Here is a 20,104-nt window from a genome sequence, read left to right as displayed (position 1 = left end):
ATTTGAAAAAGTGATCTATCCCATGTATTGTGAGACAAAACCCCACCGACAACTAACAGGAGTGTCCAACATTGTGCGGGTATTTATTTATTTTCATGACTATACTTTACGCACCCCTGCACCTGAAAGTTGGATGTGCTTACACTAGTTTTCAACAAAACTCCAAGCCCAGCAAACTATTCTTCACACTTTGTGATCGTATTAAAGCTCATAGTTGGTTTCAACTTTGACTCCTGTGCCCACAAAATGGATGGGAGGGTTGGGTTTCATGGAACACAACTGATGTGGGAGTCCCATGAAAATGTGGGTTGAATGCATAAGCACAGTGATTAGTGGAGGCCTGTCTGCTCAAGAGAGATTGAAATATTCCTTCTTTTTTGGTTTTCAGCTCATACAACACATTTCCTTCATTTGCTGAGCGTCACTCGCGAATCTACAACCTTACAAGACAAAGAAGCAGCTTAGGAAATGTGTGAAAACACCCTGCAATGGTATTGGACATTGATAAGGAAAATTAAACATTCAGATCAATAATGAAGATACACAGAGAGCCGCTAGCCCTCCCCCTCAAAAGGCATCAAGTAGTTATCTCTCCTAGTTCTCTCTCTTAGTTCTTACGCATGTTCTTAGCCATGAAATCAATGCCTTTCTCCAGTGTAAGAAAAAATGTTGTAAACACTTCAGAAATGCATTATCCCAACAGTTGCGAAATACAGGGAAAGGATACCATGGGTTAGTAGATTTGTGAGAAGAATTACTAACAAAAGAAATGTGCAGATATATGTAGATGTTTAAGTTACTGTGAATTTCAAATAGTTACTCCAGACCTGAAAGACACCCTCAGTTTGGTAATGCTTGCAGTGGAGTATTGCATTGAAATATCCAACCTACATTAAAAATATATATATTTGTATTTATTTTTGACAGCTGCTCATGAACATACAATATAGCAAATTATTAAATACTTTAAATATGATTGTGATGTACAATATAGTAATTTATCACATAATATATTAAGTGAATCATATAATACATACGTTTTTAGTGCTTATAGGTGACACCTTTTATTAATGTTAAAACCTTGTAATAATTCAAAATACTTTCAATTAGACAAAATAGCACTGAAAAGATATAAATAGTCCGTTTGTACTTCAAACAGCCATTCAATTACTCATTGTAAGCAACAAAATAGTCAAATATAATCAATCAAAACAATTGCAGTGCAATTAAATTGAAGTGATTTAATAATGATCAAATATAAAAAATAACTCATTTGAGAACCTGTGATGTAAATGTTACTCATCATGTTCCATTATTACAAACATGTTGTAACAGGTTTTCCACTCCTGTCAGATATTTTTAGTTGTAATAAATTAAGAGATGAAAAAAAACAGGTTCTCTGCCATTTACATCAACTTGAAAGGTGCCTCTATGTCTCTTAAAATGCATATGATTCATAGAGATGACTCTTTTGCAAATGTTTCAAATAACTCCATCTTGTGGAATTCAGTTCTCTAACCATTCTCTTCCAGCCTACACATACAATGTACAGTATTATGTAGTCTTACATGTTGTGCAGACTATTCTCTGCTGTTTTCAGATGATCATTCTAAACGATTACTCTGGTTAGTCTAGTCTGGTGCTTCGAAATCATGAATGAACGTCCAAACAATGTAGGAAGTATAGATCCAATGATCGTAGTTTACCATATCTGGCTACCCGAGACTAGCAGGTGTCAGATCCAAGCAACAAAATGCTGCTGCCAGAAGAATGAAAGGAACGTGCAATGCCATTACCAGACATGCTTGATGTTTTCTTGCTGAAAAGGCTGATCTTGATGTGTTCTAATTTCAACATTGGTTTACTGCTTGGGATGAAGGACTCCTTAAACAGGGTCACAGCCCCCTCTGGTGCCCAGTTTTAAGTTTTGCACTGAGCAGATTTAATCCAAGGGAAATAATGATGACGCTGGGCCTATGAAACAATCTGTTACATTAGAGGAATTGTTTTGGCTTTCCTTCAGCCATTCCACACACCTTGCTGGCATTAGAGTGCATGTATGACTAAGTGTATGTGTTAACACTTTGTTCATACCTTTACACTGTAGGCCACAATGACACTAAGCCTGGATGACTGGGGATAGGACAACAAGTAAATAGATAGGCACATGATGAGTCTACATTTAATCAAATTTCTCATCTTCCCTGTTACTCAGGCCCTGTAGGTAATCGATTTTACTGCCCTGATTTTGACCCCTGAAATCTATTGACTCGATATTACTTGACTGTCAATGTGCATGGATTTTAAACCAGGGACATGCATTATACATAATAGAGCCCTATTATGTCTAGAAATTCAACCTGCACAATGCTCATTGTCTCTATCCATTGATAAAGTCATCCCCAGCTGACTGGTGTCCATGTGTTTTACTATAGTCACTACTGCTGTAATTTTGTTCAGAAGACACTCTCCCCCCCCCCCCCCCCCTCTCCAATGCTCTGACACAGGGCAAAATGTTTAGTGGCCCACCTCTTGACAGTGGAGATAATTTTAGTAATTTTACATTTCATTTTCTACAAATTTTGCCATGTGGCGGATAGAAAATGTAGCACATTTATAACACATTTCATTCATTCTACTGATTTTGCCATGGGGCAGCAATAACTTTTTGCAGTTTTTAAGTACGTTTTCTGCCGTTCTACACATTTTGGCATGACACGGAGATAAAATGTTGCAATTTTATAACATATTTCATACAATTCTACTCATTTTGCCATGCGGCAGAGAGACATTTTTGCAATTTAAATCTCATTTCCTGCAACTCTACCCATTTTGCCATGATTTATGAAATGTTAATGATATCTGAGTGAGCGTGACTAACAAAATCAATTTGGGCCCCTGGGCACTGTTTAGATAACTGGCTAGACTAACTTATCAATGTAAAAATTGTTAGCTGACATGGCTAATTGAATGACTGTCAGTGAATGACAAAACAAGAAAAAAATAACTGCTGATGCACAACCAAATTTCGAACTTACACCGTGTGTATTCTTCTATTCTATCTCTCAACAGTAAGTTGAGACCTCAACTGAGTTCCCAGACTGAGTTTTGTTGGGGGGTGGGGGGCCCCCGGAAGCGACCGCTTATGTCGCTTATGCATGCTTGGACAGTCTGGTGGACCAAAACTTCAAACGTGGCCTTCATTATCCCAACAGAAAGATCAGGAAAAAGTTATAATCCATAGCCATTGGCTTTATTTGTAATCAATCACCTCCATCTGAGCACTTCCCACCTCCGTCTTGCTAGCGTCGCACACATTTTTTGAATAGGAGACACAACGCCCAGTCGTGTGATTCGCTAAGATCAAAAATGTTTTTGTAGTTTTTATTTTTTACTACCACATTGGCCAGATTTGAGTCGGTGGTGTTTCAAGCTTATATGCGGTATGTACAATTACCCTGGGGATGAGGTTACTACTGCTGCTACTGTTGTAGCATGCAGTGCTATTTCAGTGGTGGAAAGACAGAGTGCTATTTCAGTGGTGGAAAGACTGAACGCTATTTCAGTGGTGGAAAGACTGAATGCTATTTCAGTGGTGGAAAGACAGAGCGCTATTTCAGTGGTGAAAAGACTGAACGCTATTTCAGTGGTGGAAAGACTGCTATTTCAGTGGTGGAAAGACAGAGTGCTATTTCAGTGGTGGAAAGAGAGTGCTATTTCAGTGGTGGAAAGACAGAGTGCTATTTCAGTGGTGGAAAGACAGAGTGCTATTTCAGTGGTGGAAAGACAGAGTGCTATTTCAGTGGTGGAAGCACAGAAGTATAGAGTCATATCCATGAGTATGGGCAGTTTAAGGGCAAAGAGGAAACTAGGGAACCTGAGGAAATTTTGGTTGAGGTGACAATTCTGACCTCCAGTCTTATATTGTCAGGTGGCCAAGTTTATTATTTTCTAAAGACTGACTAAACTGTCCTATCAGAGATGTCATTTTTATACTTTCTATTTGGGCTACACCAGTGTTCTGTGACGTGATGCATTACAGTAACAATGTGTTGACTTGACTAAAAAGATGGTAGACAGACACGGCACATACCCTCCATCACCAAACATACAACAAGAGTCAGCTTCAGGAGGAGGTAAGAACTACCCTAGCTTCATAGCACTTTGTTTTACACTGGTAGGAGCCCTCCCCATGACCCTTGCCTTTACCCCTGGCTGGCCCTATGGTCCTGTATAATAACAGAGTGTGCCCTGTCCCTGTCCTGTTTTCTTCATCATTGTCACGTGTAGTTGTGTCTACTGTCGAAGCTGCTGAACGCAGAGGGGGTGGTCAGCTTTCTCATGGAAAGGCTGTCTGTCTTGGTGTCGGGCCGTGCCCCTGACTTGCTCCTCAGGAAGGGGTTCCTGGGTCCCCCCAGAACCCCACGGTCTGCACCCCTCTCCATCCTCTCACTGACCGACAGGCTTTTTCTGTGTGAAGGAGGGGCCAATGATGGGTGGGAGGAGTCATCTGAGGAGCAGCTGTTGGCTCGTTCCAGCCTGGAGAAGGGTGAGCAGAATGGGGTCCCACTCGCCCCTCTTAAGCCCCTCCCCATGCGATGGGGCTCGGGGGCCGGGGCCAGGTCCTCTGGGTCATCAGGGTCTGACTCTGTGTGGCTGAGCTCGGCCTCGCGCTCTGGGTGGGAGGAGCCCAAGTCCGGGGGCTTATTGAAGGGGAATGAGGTGGAGCCTCCGGGGGAGTGGGAGCGCTCCGCGGTGGAGTAAGGGGCGGAGACACACCTGGTGTCTATGCAGTCGGTGATGCTGGTGTACTCAGCCGCTTTCACCTGAACCCCTGCCCCTAGGCCTCCGTAGCAGCCTCGCGGTGTAAACATGAGGCTGTGAGATTTGACCAGCTGTGTCTCTTCTAGGTAGCCCCTGCCGCCAGTGGACAGGTAACGACTGCTCTTGGAGCGCTCCAGTGGCCCCGCTGACGGGGGTGGGGAGGGGTCCAGGTCCCAGGTCGGCATGGTGTTATCTGGGAGAAGGTGGGCGGAGCATAGCGACAGGTCTGCAGCCGCGCTGTCCTCGAACACTGCACCACCCTCCGAGTGTCTGTCGCCCAATCCGCTGCCTCCGCTGTAGTCCCTCCCACTCGACAGCACCGCCTCCATAATCTCAGAATGGAGCGAAGAGTCGTGCCGGAGGGGAGGGCCCATCCTCAGCGGGTCCGAGAAGACCTCGGCTGGTCCCGCCTCCTCGGATGCCGACACATAGATGTCGATGCAGGAAGAGGGGCGGTGCTGCTGGGAGATGGACAGCGTGGCCAGTGGGAGGGGCTTAGACTCCTTGGGGGCGGTACCCGAGGCCACCGACTGTGAGCTATTGGCTCGGTGCAGGCTGAAGGAGCGCTCCTTGAGGAAACGGTCGGCCCTTTCGGCCCTGTCGGCCCCAGCTCGCTCAAGACCTCCGCCCACGTAGAAGGAGTGACTGCGTGTGCGAGTGGCCAGGCCGGTGGGGGAGGGCGGAGACATGGAGCCCTCTGCACCCTCATTGAGCCGGTAGGAGTTCCCCTCTTGGCTGTTGAAGCTGCTTTGGCGCAGGATGTAAGCCGCATCTGGGCACTCACCCTGACGCAGCATGTAGGCCGAGTCTGTGCAGTCCGAGGAGGTGCGTGAGCGGGCCTTGTTGACCTCCCCCCGCTCCACCCCCGTGACTCGCTCAAGAGCCACAGCGATCCGACCAATCAGCTCCTCCATCTGGGCCAGCCGTATGTCCACGGTCTGCAGAGATGACTTCATGAAGTGTTCTCTCTCATTCACCTCCTCCAGGCGCATGGCCATGTTCTCCACTCTGAAACGGACAGAGAAAAAGGAGATAAAGAGAGAGAGATGGATGGAAAATAAGGGAGAGGGAGAGAGAGAGACACACACGCAGAGAGATAGAGAGTGAGGAGATACAGTATGTTGCACTTAAGTATGACAGGATTATGTTTGCCCATGCCCAACCTCTCTGATGTCACTCGGATCCTCTCGTCATTTGAGGAGTTGAAGCGGTCATCCTTCTCGCGGAAGTACTCCTCGATGCACTGCTCCTCAAAGTCATGCACTTTCTTTAGCTCGTCTTCAGTGATGAAGAGCTCTGTGATGGAAGGATGAAGAAAAGCAACATGAAGTGTAAAAGGAAAGAAGGAAGGATAAATTTCTAAAGGCATAGGCCATGTACTCACTCAGCCCATAGTCTCTCTCGTCATCGTCGTGCTTACGCCAGCGACAGCACAGGTGCTTGAGGACCATGGTCATGTGACTGAAGATGATGAGGGGAGGGGGGAGGATGGGCCGCTCGTAGAAGGTCATGATGAGCTGGTACCTCTGGAACTTCCACACCTGGTTGGAGATGGACTTCACCTCAAAGAAGGTGTTGCTATGACAACAGACAGTAACAACCAAAATGTCAAACCAACCCTATGCAGATGGAATATGCACTGAACAAAAATATAAACTCAACATGTAAAACGTTGGTCCCATGTTTAATGAGCTGAAATAAAAGATCACAGAAATTTTCTAGGCGCACAAAAAGCTTATTTCTCTCAAATGTTTTGCACACATTTGTTTACATCCCTGTTAGTGAGCATTTCTCATTTGCCAAGATAGTACACCCACTTGCCTGGTGTGCCATATCAAGAAGCTGATTAAACAGCATGGTCATTACACAGGAGCACCTTGTGCTGGGGACAATAAAATACCTCTCTAAAATGTACAGTTTTGTCACACAACACAATGCCACAGATGTCTCAAGTTTTGAGGGACTGTGCAATTGGCATGCTGACTGCAGGAACGTCCACCAGAGCTGTTGCCAGAGAATTTAATGTTCATTTCTCTACCATAAGCCCCTTCCAACATTGTTTTAGAGACTTTGGCAGTAACTCCAACTGGCCTCACAATCACAGACCACGTGTATGGAGTCGTGTGGGCCAGCGGTTTGCTGATGTCAAAGTTGTGAACAGAGTGCCCCATGGTGGCGGTGGGGTTATGGTATGGGCAGGCATAAGCTACGGACAATGAACACAATTGCATTTTATCGGTGGCAATTTGAATGCACAGAGATACTGTGATGAGATCCTGAGGCCCATTGTGAGGCCCATTTTTTTTAAGGTATCTGACCAACAGATGCATATCTGTATTCCCAGTCATGTGAAATCCATAGATTAGGACCTAATTAATTTATTCCCATTGACTGATTTCCTGATATGAACTGTAACTCAGTAAAATCTTAAACATTTTAGCATGTTGAGTTTATAATTTTGTTCAGTATAGTTTTGAAACACTTACCCTTTAATCATCCATCCACTCATCTAACCCAAATGTTCATTCATTCATCCTTCTGTCCACCTATCTGCTAGTGCTACTACCGTCACCACAACTTCTACCACTACAGCCACTACTACGACTATGCCTGCTACTACTTCTACTACTAAACTCACCGCAATCTTCCTACATTTACAGTTGAAAGAAAATGCCAGTAAAACAGAGGTGTATTAACAGTATGTTTCTTACACTTAATCTCTATCTGTACTGGAACTGTCCTCTCATACGCAATGTTTGGTAATTAGTAAAGTAATCACTTGTTAAGCTATATAAACAAACAAGGATCACAGATGGAAATAAGTTAGGTGGCTAACTAACCCTGGTGATATACAAGTATGCTGTGCATGGGCCCTGGTAAACAGAGTGGGTGTGGGAGAGTAAAATAAACCCATCCTATGCACATTTTTGGCCGTGTCCAGAAAGAACAACTTTGAGAGACCCTACCTCCCCGCAATTGTGGAGGTCTGACAGGATTGGGTAGGTGTAAGCAATATGGGGTGGTCTCTGGACAAGGCAATGGTATGTATAACTGAGTGGGCGTAAGGAAAGTGTAAGTCTATAGAGCGAGTGAGAGAGAGAGAGAGAACGTACTTGAAAACAGCGATGAGCAGGTTGACCAGCAGGATGTTGGCCACCAGAAGGTAGCAGGCCATGATGGCAGGAACGATCCAGGCTCCCGTCTTACAGGGCGGCAGAGCCACAACATGCCCGTCCTCTGTGGTGATATTCTGGCCACATGGAGCTAAGCACAATGACACAACCACAGGGTCAGAATGACACAACCACAGGGTCAGGATGACACACAAGGTGTCACAGATTGTGTCACAAGACAAATTCTCTTAAAGCTACCCCATTTATTTTGTCATTTGACAAAACAAAAGAGTAGCCAGCCTAAAGAGAGCTTCTCCGACAAACATTATTAATAAAGACAAACATATTGTAAAAGCCAGTTGTGTGCCAAAACAAATTCACATACAGACAACGACTAGACAGGCAAGCCAACATAAAACGAACATAAAATCAAATGAAAGAAAGATGTCAACATATAACACAAACAAGGTACATACGAGCAAACCCAGGCATTCCCACCAAACAGACAATCACTACGCTGACATCTAAAATAAATAAACCAACAAATAAACAGAACAACAAATACTTCAAGTTTAGCAAACAAGCAAGAGGCATAATATACTGAATATATGCATCTTTTTTGTAGGGGATAGGAAGGAGTGAGCTATAGAATGGAAAGGTGTTATGTGCTGAAATGTGTATCTCACAATATATTCTAAAATATATTGTCAATAACTTGCATTCCCAATATATTTAAACATGGCATGATGTTTAAAATATATTGTCACATATGCGTGCCATAGCCTAGCTGAATAATGACTATACTACAGATCAATTGAAATGTATTTAAGATACATTGACATGTATTTAAGATACATCATATGTTTTTTCCATCAGTGATGGTTCAGTTGCTGTGGCTTATAATGGGGACACTCAGCACTTTCACTTTGGATGCTCATTCGTTTGTTTGCCTATGAATCATTATATTCATACTCATCTCTGGATTTCAATTGATCACACAAGGCAGCCCAAAGGTAGAGAACTGAAGTCATTTGCTATCTCTCTATCTCACAATTTTACACTCAAATAAATTGGGTTAAAAACTCTGACAACTGAACCACGTGAAAAAACAGATTGCAGATGATGACATGATATGTTCATGTTTGTCTGTGTGTGTGTGTGTGTGTGTGTGTGTGTGTGTGTGTGTGTGTGTGTGTATACGAATCTGCACGTGTTTGTGTGTGTGTGTTTGTGTATGTTTGGCTGTATTTGCAAGTGTGCACAAGTATTTGCACATCCATGAGAGTATGGTTGAGAGTGCATTATTGTGAGTTTGTGTGTCATTGTAGTGATGTTACAATCATGTTTTAGTGATAGCAGAGCTGGCATTGGGGGATGGCAATAATGACTGGGTTTACCTGGCAGGCTTACTTTTCCAAAATCAAACAAAATAGTGAAAATGTCAAAGTAGCATGTCTGTAGCAATCCTAGTTCCCTTTCAGATTTAGTAATGTCATCAAAATAAACAAATTAATAAACAAAAATAAACCAAACAAGAGTGCTACTGCCATGAAACACAGTTATTGACCTGTCACTATGTCGTGCTGCATGCTTAACCATAGAGATGGTAAAGAAGACACGCCTCCTATCTTTGCCATTGATAGCTTCTGCGACAGCATGGGCATCACCACTGAGGGATATCTCATAGAGATAGATAGAGGACTCATCTTTATATCTGGGCCATTAAAGCATCTGTGACAGCATGGGCATTGCCACTGAGGGCTATCTCGTAGAGATAGATAGAGGACTCATCTTTATATCTGCGCCATTATAGCATCCGGGACAGCATGGGCATCACCACTGAGGGCTATCTCATAGAGATAGATAGAGGACTCATCTTTATATCTGGGCCATTATAGCATCTGTGACAGCATGGGCATCGCCACTGAGGGCTATCTCCATCTCTTCTACTTCTATGAGTTCATTGGCGGTCCATAAAAAAACTGAAAGGCTGCATACTGCCACCTACTGTGCAGCAGTGTATATAATCTGAACAAGCATAAAGTGTAGGTTGGGGATTTACTGCCAGCTGAAGTGCTGAAATATTTGCTCAGGAGTATAATTAATTGCCTGATCCCTCCTGCTGACCGGTATGGAATTCTTCCCTCCACAACCCATAGAAAGTCCCACCCAGTTGACTACATTAAAATGGTGAAAACCTTCAATGACGCTGCCCATGCTAAAACAGGCTTTGTGGAAAGTGTACCCTCTATCCATCTCTATGTGCATATCTGACTCAATAGCAGCCCCTAGATGAGGGTGCAGTGATGGTATGGCAGTGAGGCTGGAATGGTGTAGGGAGGGGACGGGACGGGGGTGGGTCTAATTATCGATTTACTGGCATTCTGATTGAACATAGCAATGTTGGTATGGACCATTATTACGCCAGGTTCCATGAGCTCGAAACTGATTTTCGATCATCCAGAGTTTTGAATTCAGCCTGTGCTTTAGCTTCCTACTATGTACATCTGAAACAAAGAATGACAGCATTATTTCAGATCTCCAGCTTTGGGCTAGTCCTTCCATTCTATACACTCTCACACACGCACACACACGCACTCCCTCAAAACAGATGGTGCATTCACAGAGCAGTCATGTTCCTTATTTGAGTCGATTACTAAATTACTAAGAAATGTTACCTGCTGTTAGACATCACCTGACCTCATCACTAAGATAAGGTGAGCTGTTAGTGATCTGTCCTCTGCTGTTGTCAGAAAATATCATATGGGTATTTTTTACCGCAATTTAAAATTTGCATGACCAGTGTGAATAAGAACCAATCCGGCCACCAATGTCTTTCGTTGCACTAATATAGTTCCCCTTGAAACCAGGGGGAACTGAGAGGTTCCAAGTGCATGGCATTTCAGCACCTGGATGACTTCAGCTAGTCTCCTGAGTGTGTGTGTATGTGTTGGAGGGGTGGGCAGCCTTACACTCTGACTCTACACCACTCCACCACCCTTTCCCCCTCACTCCCTCCCCCCACATCCACCACCCCGTGTGGGCTTACGGTCGATCTGATCAGCGAACACCTCTCCATAGATCATCCAGTAAGGCATGAAGAAGATGTTCCGAGCCAGCATCCAGGACGGGTCTTCATTGGGATTCAGGATGGCCTGCCTGGCCACTCCGAAACTCATCAACACTACCAGCATGATGATCACAAAGTACATCATGTCAATCATCTGAGAGAGAGATGAAGTGGGAGGGAGGAGACAGAGTGTGACAAAAAGGGAGACAGGGAGAATGTTGGAACCTGATAATACTCATTCATCTTCATAGAAATCTCATTAAGTGAGCAATTAAGTAGAACATTAGACGCCAACAGACAGACAGACAGACAGACAGACAGACAGACAGACAGACAGACAGACAGACAGACAGACAGACGGACAGAGAAAGACAGACGGACAGAGAAAGACAGACGACAGACAGACAGACATACAGCAGAGAGAAAAACAGATGGACAGACATGCAGACATACAGACAGAGAGAAAGACAGACAGGCAAACCAAAAGATAGGTTGCAACCAGATTCTCTACCCTTCTCCCGAAGGCTGCATTTGCACACTCCACATCATGGAATTCAAAGCATTGGACTGGTGTAAGCATTAGTTTGAGGGATTTTCCGCTATTGTTAAATCCATGACTGGGAGTGTGCAAGTGCACCCTGCCAATGACAGACTCCGCCCCCCTCACCATCTTGCCGATCATCATGACATAGGGGCCCAGGTATTTGTTGACGCCAAAGATGTCGAGCAGCCGGATGTACCAATAGATGATGTTAACGCAGTAGATGACCCGGCCGTAACTCATGAGGGGCGGCTCCTGGAGGCGGAGCACCATGCCCACAGAGAAGATGAGGATGGCCATGAGGTCTGTGATGTTCCAGTACTCCTGAAGCCACACCTTTACCTTCTGCAACAGCTTCCCCGGCTCCGACATCAGAATCTGGGGGAGGTAGACAAGGAGGGAGGGATGGGGGGAGAGATAGGGAAAGAGAAAGAGAGCCGTGCTGGCCTATAAAAGGTCACTGAAGAATTTGATCTACATAAATAGGTACAGGTTTGGAAATGATGACGAATGCAAATGTATGTTGTTTTAGGAGGATGACATGGAGTGCAGGGCTCTTAGTTGGATCATTTCATATGGTCACTGTCATTTAGCTCCTGTACTTTATTTGATCTTGCATTGGAAAATCTGTGTTGATTTACTAGAATGACACACTTCATAACATGCAACCCACCCACCTCTCTAACATGTGTCTGTGTTATAGACCTGCGCATGCTTGACTGTATTGAAATATCCATGAGAAATCCTGGAGTTGTATTGAGAAATCCTGGAGTTGTATTGAGAAATCCTGGAGTTGAACCATCTCTTTGTATATGTGTGTCCTGCCCTACCTCTCTCATCTTCTCGATGCCATTGGTGAAGATGTAAGCGATGACTATCCACTCCTGCGGTGAGGGCCACAGGTCCATCTTCACCAGCACAATATAGTTGAACAGCATCAGGTATGCCACATAGGCCATCTGGGGACAAACACACAGTGTCAGGGCCTCCCGGAGCACGTGAAGAGTCTTCAGTGCACGCAGAGGGTCTTACAGACGACATAAGGTGTGGGTCATAAGTGGGTCTTAGGTAGTCTTAGAAGGCATTCAAATTGTTTTAGCACAGACAAGTTAGGTACAGGCAGAACAAGTGATAGTTTGTCAAAAAACTAACTGCACAGAATCGCAGCAAACCTTCAGGGTCTCATCAAAATCTAGAGGCGATTCACGTAATGTAGTGACCTCATGAAGCCTGAGTTATGAACTAAGCTAGTTTGAATCCCTTTCCCCAACCTAACAAATGTACTATTGTACTGCAGTGAGGTAAAAAGTACAATGCAGTGTGACAAGACTGTGTTCATATTCATTTTCATGGCTGCTTTGTAGATAAGACAACTACTGCAGGAGAGGTAATATCACAGAGGATGGTTTTGAATGCAAAGCAGATCATGATGATTCCCTGACCAAGTATCAAATCAAATCAAACTTTATTTGTCACATGCGCCGATTACAACAAGTGTAGACTTGACCGTGGAATGCTTACTTACAAGCCCTTAACCAATACTGCAGTTCAAGAACAGTTAAGAAAATATTTACCAAGTAGACTAAAATAAAAAGTTAAAATTAAAAGTAACATAATAAGAATAACAATAACGAGGCTATTTACAGGGTGCACCCGTACCGAGTCAGTGTGCAGGGGTACAGGCTAGTTCAGGTAATCTGTACATGTAGGTGGGAGCGAAGTGACTATGCATAGGTAACAAACATACAGCGAGCAGCAGCAGTGTACAAGAGGGAGGGGGGTCAACGTAAATTGTCCGGTGGCGATTTTATTAATTGTTCAGCATTCTTATGGCTTGGGGGTAGAAGCTGTTGAGGAGCCTTTTGGTCCTAGACTTGGCTCTCCGGTACCGCTTGAAGTGCGGTAGCAGAGAAAACAGTCTTGGGTGACTGGAGTCTCTGACACTGGCCTTTCCACTGACACCGCTTATTATATAGGTCCTGGATGGCAGAAAGCTTGGCCCCGGTGAGGTTGTTTACCTTCGCTTCCTTGGGCACAGGGACTATGGTGGTCTGCTTGAAACGTAGTTATTACAGACTCAGTCAGAGAGAAGCTGAAAATGTCAGTGAAGACACATACTGTAACAGTTGGTCCGCGCATGCTTTGAGTACACGTCCTGGTAATCCGTCTGGCCCAGCGGCTTTGTGAATGTTGACCTGTTTAAAAGTTTTGTTCACCTCGGCTACAGAGAGCGTTATCACACAGTCATCCAGAACAGCTGGTGCTTTCGTGCGTGCATCAGTGTTGCTTGCCTCAAAGCGAGCATAAAAGGCATTTAGCTCGTCTGGTAGGCTCTCGTCACTGGGCAGCTCGCGTCTGGGTCTCCCTTTGTAGTCTGTAATAGTTTTCAAGCCCTGCCACATCCGACGAGCGTCAGAGCCGGTGTAGTAGGCTTCAGTCTTAATCCTGTATTGACGCTTTGCTTGTTTGATGGTTTGTCTGAGGGCATAGCGGGATTTCTTATAAGTGTCCTGATTAGTCTCCTGCTCCTTGAAAGCAGAAGCTCTAGACTTTAGCTCGATGCGGATGTTGCCTGAAATCCATGGCTTCTGGTTGGGGTATGTACGTACAGTCACTGTGGGGATGATGTCACCGATGCACTTATTGATGAAGCCAATGACTGATGTGTTGTACTCCTCAATGCCATTGGATGAATCCCGGAACATATTCCAGTCTGTGCTAGCAAAATAGTCCTGTAGTGAAGCATCCGCGTCATCTGACCACTTCCGTATATCTGTTCATAAAATGAATCCATTCATTTGATATGGGTTTTTCTGACCCATACATTTATAGGGAGGGGGAGAACAGCTTTCCTTTGAGTGTTTTTTATCTCCACGAATAAAAGATGATGCCCCCTATTGGGGAGGGCTTGTGATGTTTTCATTGGACATTGACACAGACACAGACACAGACACAGACACAGACACAGACACTACACACAGACACTGCACACAGACACCGAACACAGACACAGACAATGCACACAGACAGAGACAATGCACACAGACACTACACACAGACACTGCACACAGACACTGCACTCAGACACAGACACAGACACTGCACACAGACGCTGCACCTGGACACATACACTTCACACAGACACTGACACATACACTGCACACAGACACTGACACTGACACAGACACTGAACACAGACACATACACTGCACACAGACACAGGCACTGGCACAGATACTGCACACAGACACAGATACAGACACGGACACAGACACTGAACACAGACACAGACAATGCACACAGATACAGACACTGCCCACAGACACATACAGTGACACTGACACTGCACACATACACAGGCACAGACATCGCTCAAAGACACTGCGCACAGCCACTGACACAGACACAGACACTGGCACAGACACATACACGGACACAGACACAGACACCGACACAGAAAGAGACACGCTGTGTCACACACTGCATCTATCTACTGGGTTCTCTGTTAAAACACATTCTAATGTTCTGGTTCTAGGTAGCAACAAGCCCTGACAGCAGACTCACTGTGTGAAACCAGAACTTGACGATGGGGGCGTTGTAAAACTCGTAGATCTTCCGGCCCATGGGGATGAGCCGGTGTCTATTCTGGACCTCACCCACGCCCTTCTTACGAGACGCCTCCGTGCTTACCTTACCCAGCATGGCCTGGTGCATCACACCCAGAGAGACAGAGAGAGAGAGATAGGGATGGAGGGAGGGAGAGAGATACAAAAATACAGGAGAGAGGGAGGAAATCATGAAAGAGCATTAGAGCTGTTCATATACATAGTTGCATGAGCAGTAGCAAGCAGAGACAAACTCATTCTGAATGTGTCATGTTAGCGACATTAAGTGCTGGTGGGGATGATGACACACATGTCGCAGACAAACACTTATGGATTGAGTCTCAGATGACAGTGACGGACAGTAGAGAGAGAGCTCGAAAAAGAGAGAGAGATAGAAAAGAAGAGAGATCGAAAAAGAGAGAGAGATAGAAAAGAAGAGAGATCGAAAGAGAGAGAGGGATAGAAAAGAAGAGAGAGAGAGAAAAGAAGAGAGAAAAGGAGAGAGAGAGATAGAGGACAGATAGGAAAAATAAATATGTCTATGTCTGAGGTCCATTTCTAGGACTAACATAGTTTGCCATCCATAATGGGGGAGTCAAATCCCAGAGGTTATGATCATGGATGCCCAAACTACACCACACAGTTGGGGAGTCAGTGAATGGTATTGCATTGTATTGCATGTCAAGGGATAAGGGAGAGACACCCTGCGGTGTGAAAATCACACTGCCATGCCTACGTGCTTATTTTAACTGCATATGGACTGGGAGAGTTGGCGATTACAGTGTGTTTTTTGAGGCATCTGAGGCTGACTTGCAATACAATCCCCCCTGGGTGTATTGTAGCCTAGTATATATTTGTATGAATCTGTCTGATTCATACAGTTTGTGTTCTGGGCTGCATTTGAACAATCAGAAACCAGCAGCCCACAATGGCAAGCGGAAGAGCTCATGACAGATGTAATCCTTTGAGTGTTTTGGGAAGACTCTCATCAGCATTCTCAATAAGCTCCTGATGCCAGTGAGTTTTGGTGCCGGCTGGCTGACTGAATGCAGATGACAATATGTATCGCAATGTCTATGTAGATGGACCGAGTCACCAATTGCCTGCTCTGTATTGAGAGAGAGTGTTCAAACAGTCAGGCAGTGTTTGAAATGGAACCCTACCTCCTATATTGTGCACTATTTTTTGACTAAAGCTCTATGGGCCGTGGTCAAACGTAGTGCCTATACAGGGGATAGGGGTCCATTTCGGACACAGCCACAGAATGTGCATCTGCATAGACCAGGCAGATAGGCAGGCAGGCAGGCACAGTTATGTAACCTGAGCAGCTGAAGCTGCTGCCATAGATCAGATGAGACACCCTCTGTCAGCAGCATGCGGAGTGATGCGCTGTTGCCAGAGCCACAGGGGAGAGTGAGGGGCAGCAGTCGCATACGATACTGTACCTCTAGTAAGACCTTAACTAGGAAAGAAACAGAACAGAGGAAGAGAGAGATGGGGGAGGGGAGAGATAGAGAGAGTGAAAGAGAAGGGAAAGCGAGAGAGGTGGGAAGAGGGACATCCACAAGGAGCCGAGCGAGGCAAACAGACTGAGACGTTACAACTCCACAACCACGTCTTCGCCGACACGACAGGAAACGAGAAGCAGGATGGCAGGTAGGTTTTGGGGAGGGGCATTCTTACTACCCCTCCGGTTGGTCAGAATAGGGACAAGGCTTGGATGGGTGTTTAGGGACAATAACAATGGTGTGTGTTTGTTAACTGTGGGCCTATATCGCTGGCTAAGGGTGCATCCGAAATGGCGCCCTGTTTCCTATTGGGAATACTAATAGGCTTCCATTTCAGACACAGCCTGCGTGTGTATAGTCTGAAGGCGGGGCTGAGGTGGGTGCTCTCACCACGGAGTTGTACTGCGTCTCACAGTAGGATCTTACTGTGAACTCCATGTCCTCTTCTTCCTTCTCATTTGCAGGCTTCTCAGGCTCCTCCTCCTTCTCCTGCAGGTAAGTGTCCTGGTCCTGGGGCATATATGACATCTCATCCTTGTTCTTGAACTCCAGACTCAGGATGGATGGAGGCAGCAGCAGGCCCAAGATCACCTGTACAGGAGTGTGGAGTTAAACACCTGCACACAGGCAATACACACAGCAGAGACGCTTCTTCAACAGTTGTCACGTGGCCCGACGTCGGGAGAGCTATGGTCGTAACGCGTGGGTCCGGTAAAGTGTCAAACATATAGATTTTTTCATTGCTCCCAAAGCAAATGTAATACATACCTGACATACTGTAGTACATTCCTCACCTTGCAACTTTCTTTCCTGCAGTCAAATGACCAACACGCCCTCTAGTGGCCTCACGGGTGGAATGTTATTCATATTTTTTTTAATTTTTTTTAAATGACATGAAAAATCCAGTGTTTCTATGTCAAACGGTTTTTGTATATTTCAGACTTCTGTGATGTGTATAAAGTGTCATATTTGGATGCAAACTCAAAATTGAACACATTCCAACTCTATATCTTACATGGAACAGGTGTCTTGTTTTTTTAAGCCCACAACCATGTGTGTGACATGTATTCTGTTGTTTCAAGGTAGATGTGTTAAAGACTACCAAGAAACACTCTGTGTAACCCTGATTTAGCACCCTGCAGTAAAGGTTTAAAAGTTGCTCAACTGTCTTCTTGAACCAGTGGATCTGTATAAAGAGAGAGAGAGACACACACACACACACACACACACACACACACACACACACACACACACACACACACACACACACACACACACACACACACACACACACACACACACACACACACACACACACACACACACACACACACCACTATTCTTATCCCACAAGTCCATATTCCTGAGCTCGACACTGTGAAATAATAATTCTATGATAATTCTATGTCTGATGTGCAGATAGTTTGGGTACCATGAATTGACTATTTAGCAGTCTGGCTATATAGCAGTCTTTTGGCTTGGGGGTAGAAGCTGCCTTGGAGCCTGTTGGTCCGAGAGCCGATGCTCGGGTACCATTTGCCGGACAGTAGCATAGTGAACAGTCTATGACTTGGGTGGCTGGAGACTTTGGCAATTTTTTGGGCCCGCCTCTGGTACCACCTGATATAGAGGTCCTAGATGGCAGGGAGCTCGGCCCCAGTGATGTACTGGGCTGTCCGCACCACCCTTTATAGCGCTTTGCGGTCAAGGGCGGTGACTTTACCATACCAAGCAGTGATGCACTCAGTCAAGATGCTCTCGATGGTACAGCTGTAAAGTTTTGAGGATCTGAGGGCACATGTCGAATATTTTCAGCCTCCTGAGGGGGAAGAGGCGCTGCTCTGCCCTCGTCACGACTGTGCGGGTGTGTGTGGACCATGTTAGGCCCTTAGGGATGTGGACACCAAGGAACCTGGCTTAGACCTGGGTAAGCACCTTGATTCCTTAAACATGTCTGACTATGACTGTGATATGCGGTTGTCTTTTATTTTTATGTGATTTATTTCACCTTTATTTAACCAGGTAGGCCAGTTGAGAACAAGTTCTCATTTGCAACTGCGACCTGGCCAAGATAAAGCAAAGCAGTGTGACACAGATAACAACACATTGAGTAAACAATAAACAAGCCAATAACACAATAAACTAATCAATGACACAGTAGAAAAAAGAAAGTCTATATACAGTGTGTGCAAAAGGCATGAGGAGGTAGACAATAAATAGGCCATAGGAGCAAATAATTACAATTTACCAGATTAACACTGGAGTGATAAATGAGCAGATGATGATGTGCAAGTATAGATACTGGCAAAAGAACAGAAAAGTAAATAAAATAAAAACAGTATGTGGATGAGGTAGGCAGATTGTGTGGGCTATTTACAGATGAACTATGTACAGCTCAGCGATCGGTTAGCTGCTCAGATAGTTGATGTTTAAAGTTGGTGAGGGAAATAAAAGGCTCCAACTTCAGCGATCTTTGCAATTCGTTCCAGTCACTGGCAGCAGAGAACTGGAAGGAAAGGCGGCCAAATGAGGTGTTGGTTTTGGGGATGATCAGTGAGATATACCTGCTGGAACGTGTGCTACTGGTGGGTGTTGTTATCGTGACCAGTGAACTGAGATAAGGCGGAGTTTACCTAGCATATACTTCTAGATGACCTGGAGCCAGTGGGTCTGGCTACGAATATGTAGCGAGGGCCAGCCGACTAGAGCATACAGGTCGCAGTGGTGGGTGGTATAAGGTGATTTGGTAACAAAACGGATGCCACTGTGATAGACTGCATCCAGTTTGCTTTGTAGAGTGTTGGAAGCTATTTTGTAGATGACATCGCAGAAGTCGAGGATCGGTAGGATAGTCAGTTTTACTAGGGTAAGTTTGGCGGCGTGAGTGAAGGAGGCTTTGTTGCAAAATAGAAAGCCGATTCTAGATTTGATTTTTGATTGGAGATGTTTAATATGAGTCTGGAAGGAGAGTTTACAGTCTAGCCAGACAACTAGGTATTTATAGTTGTCCACATATTCTAGGTCGGAACCGTCCAGGGTGGTGATGCTAGTCAGGCGGGCGGGTGCAGGCAAGGAACGGTTGAAAAGCATGCATTTGGTTTTACTAGCATTTAAGAGCAGTTGGTGGCCATGGAAGGAGTGTTGTATGGCATTGAAGCTCGTTTGGAGGTTAGTTAGCACAGTGTCCAAGGAAGGGCCAGAATTATACAGAATGGTGTCGTCTGCGTAGAGGTGGATCAGGGAATTGCCCGCAGCAAGAGCGACATCATTGATATAAACAGAGAAATGAGTCAGCCCAAGAATTGAACCCTGTGGTACCCCCATAGAGACTGCCAGAGGTCCGGACAACATGCCCTCCGATTTGACACACTGAACTCTGTCTGCGAAGTAGTTGGTGAACCAGGCGAGGCAGTCATTAGAAAAACCACGGCTAGTGAGTCTGC

General features: G+C 45.1%; 1 protein-coding gene across 3 annotated transcripts in view; it reads right to left on the bottom strand.

The window, feature by feature from the left end:
* Positions 1 to 3,697: 3,697 nt before the first annotated feature.
* LOC139410728 (transient receptor potential cation channel subfamily M member 3-like) overlaps positions 3,698 to 20,104 on the bottom strand; it is a 152,231-nt gene continuing 135,824 nt past the window's right edge. For 2 of the 3 annotated variants that reach the window (XM_071156171.1, XM_071156169.1), the window contains 9 exons: positions 17,088 to 17,252; positions 15,113 to 15,253; positions 12,379 to 12,507; positions 11,675 to 11,926; positions 10,987 to 11,161; positions 7,938 to 8,088; positions 6,209 to 6,402; positions 5,988 to 6,120; positions 3,698 to 5,832 (listed from right to left, as the gene is read on the bottom strand). In XM_071156171.1, coding sequence (XP_071012272.1) covers positions 4,281 to 5,832; positions 5,988 to 6,120; positions 6,209 to 6,402; positions 7,938 to 8,088; positions 10,987 to 11,161; positions 11,675 to 11,926; positions 12,379 to 12,507; positions 15,113 to 15,253; positions 17,088 to 17,252 — 2,892 coding nt within the window. In that variant the 3' untranslated portion in view covers positions 3,698 to 4,280. Of the gene's footprint in view, positions 5,833 to 5,987; positions 6,121 to 6,208; positions 6,403 to 7,937; positions 8,089 to 10,986; positions 11,162 to 11,674; positions 11,927 to 12,378; positions 12,508 to 15,112; positions 15,254 to 17,051; positions 17,253 to 20,104 lie in introns of all 3 variants that reach the window. The other variant, XM_071156170.1, reaches the window with a different exon arrangement.

This window comes from Oncorhynchus clarkii, chromosome 6, assembly GCF_045791955.1.
Source record: "Oncorhynchus clarkii lewisi isolate Uvic-CL-2024 chromosome 6, UVic_Ocla_1.0, whole genome shotgun sequence".
Taxonomy (NCBI): Eukaryota; Metazoa; Chordata; class Actinopteri; order Salmoniformes; family Salmonidae; genus Oncorhynchus; species Oncorhynchus clarkii.
The sequence above is the reverse complement of the archived record's forward strand: the minus strand, read 5'-3'. Positions and strand labels throughout refer to the sequence as shown.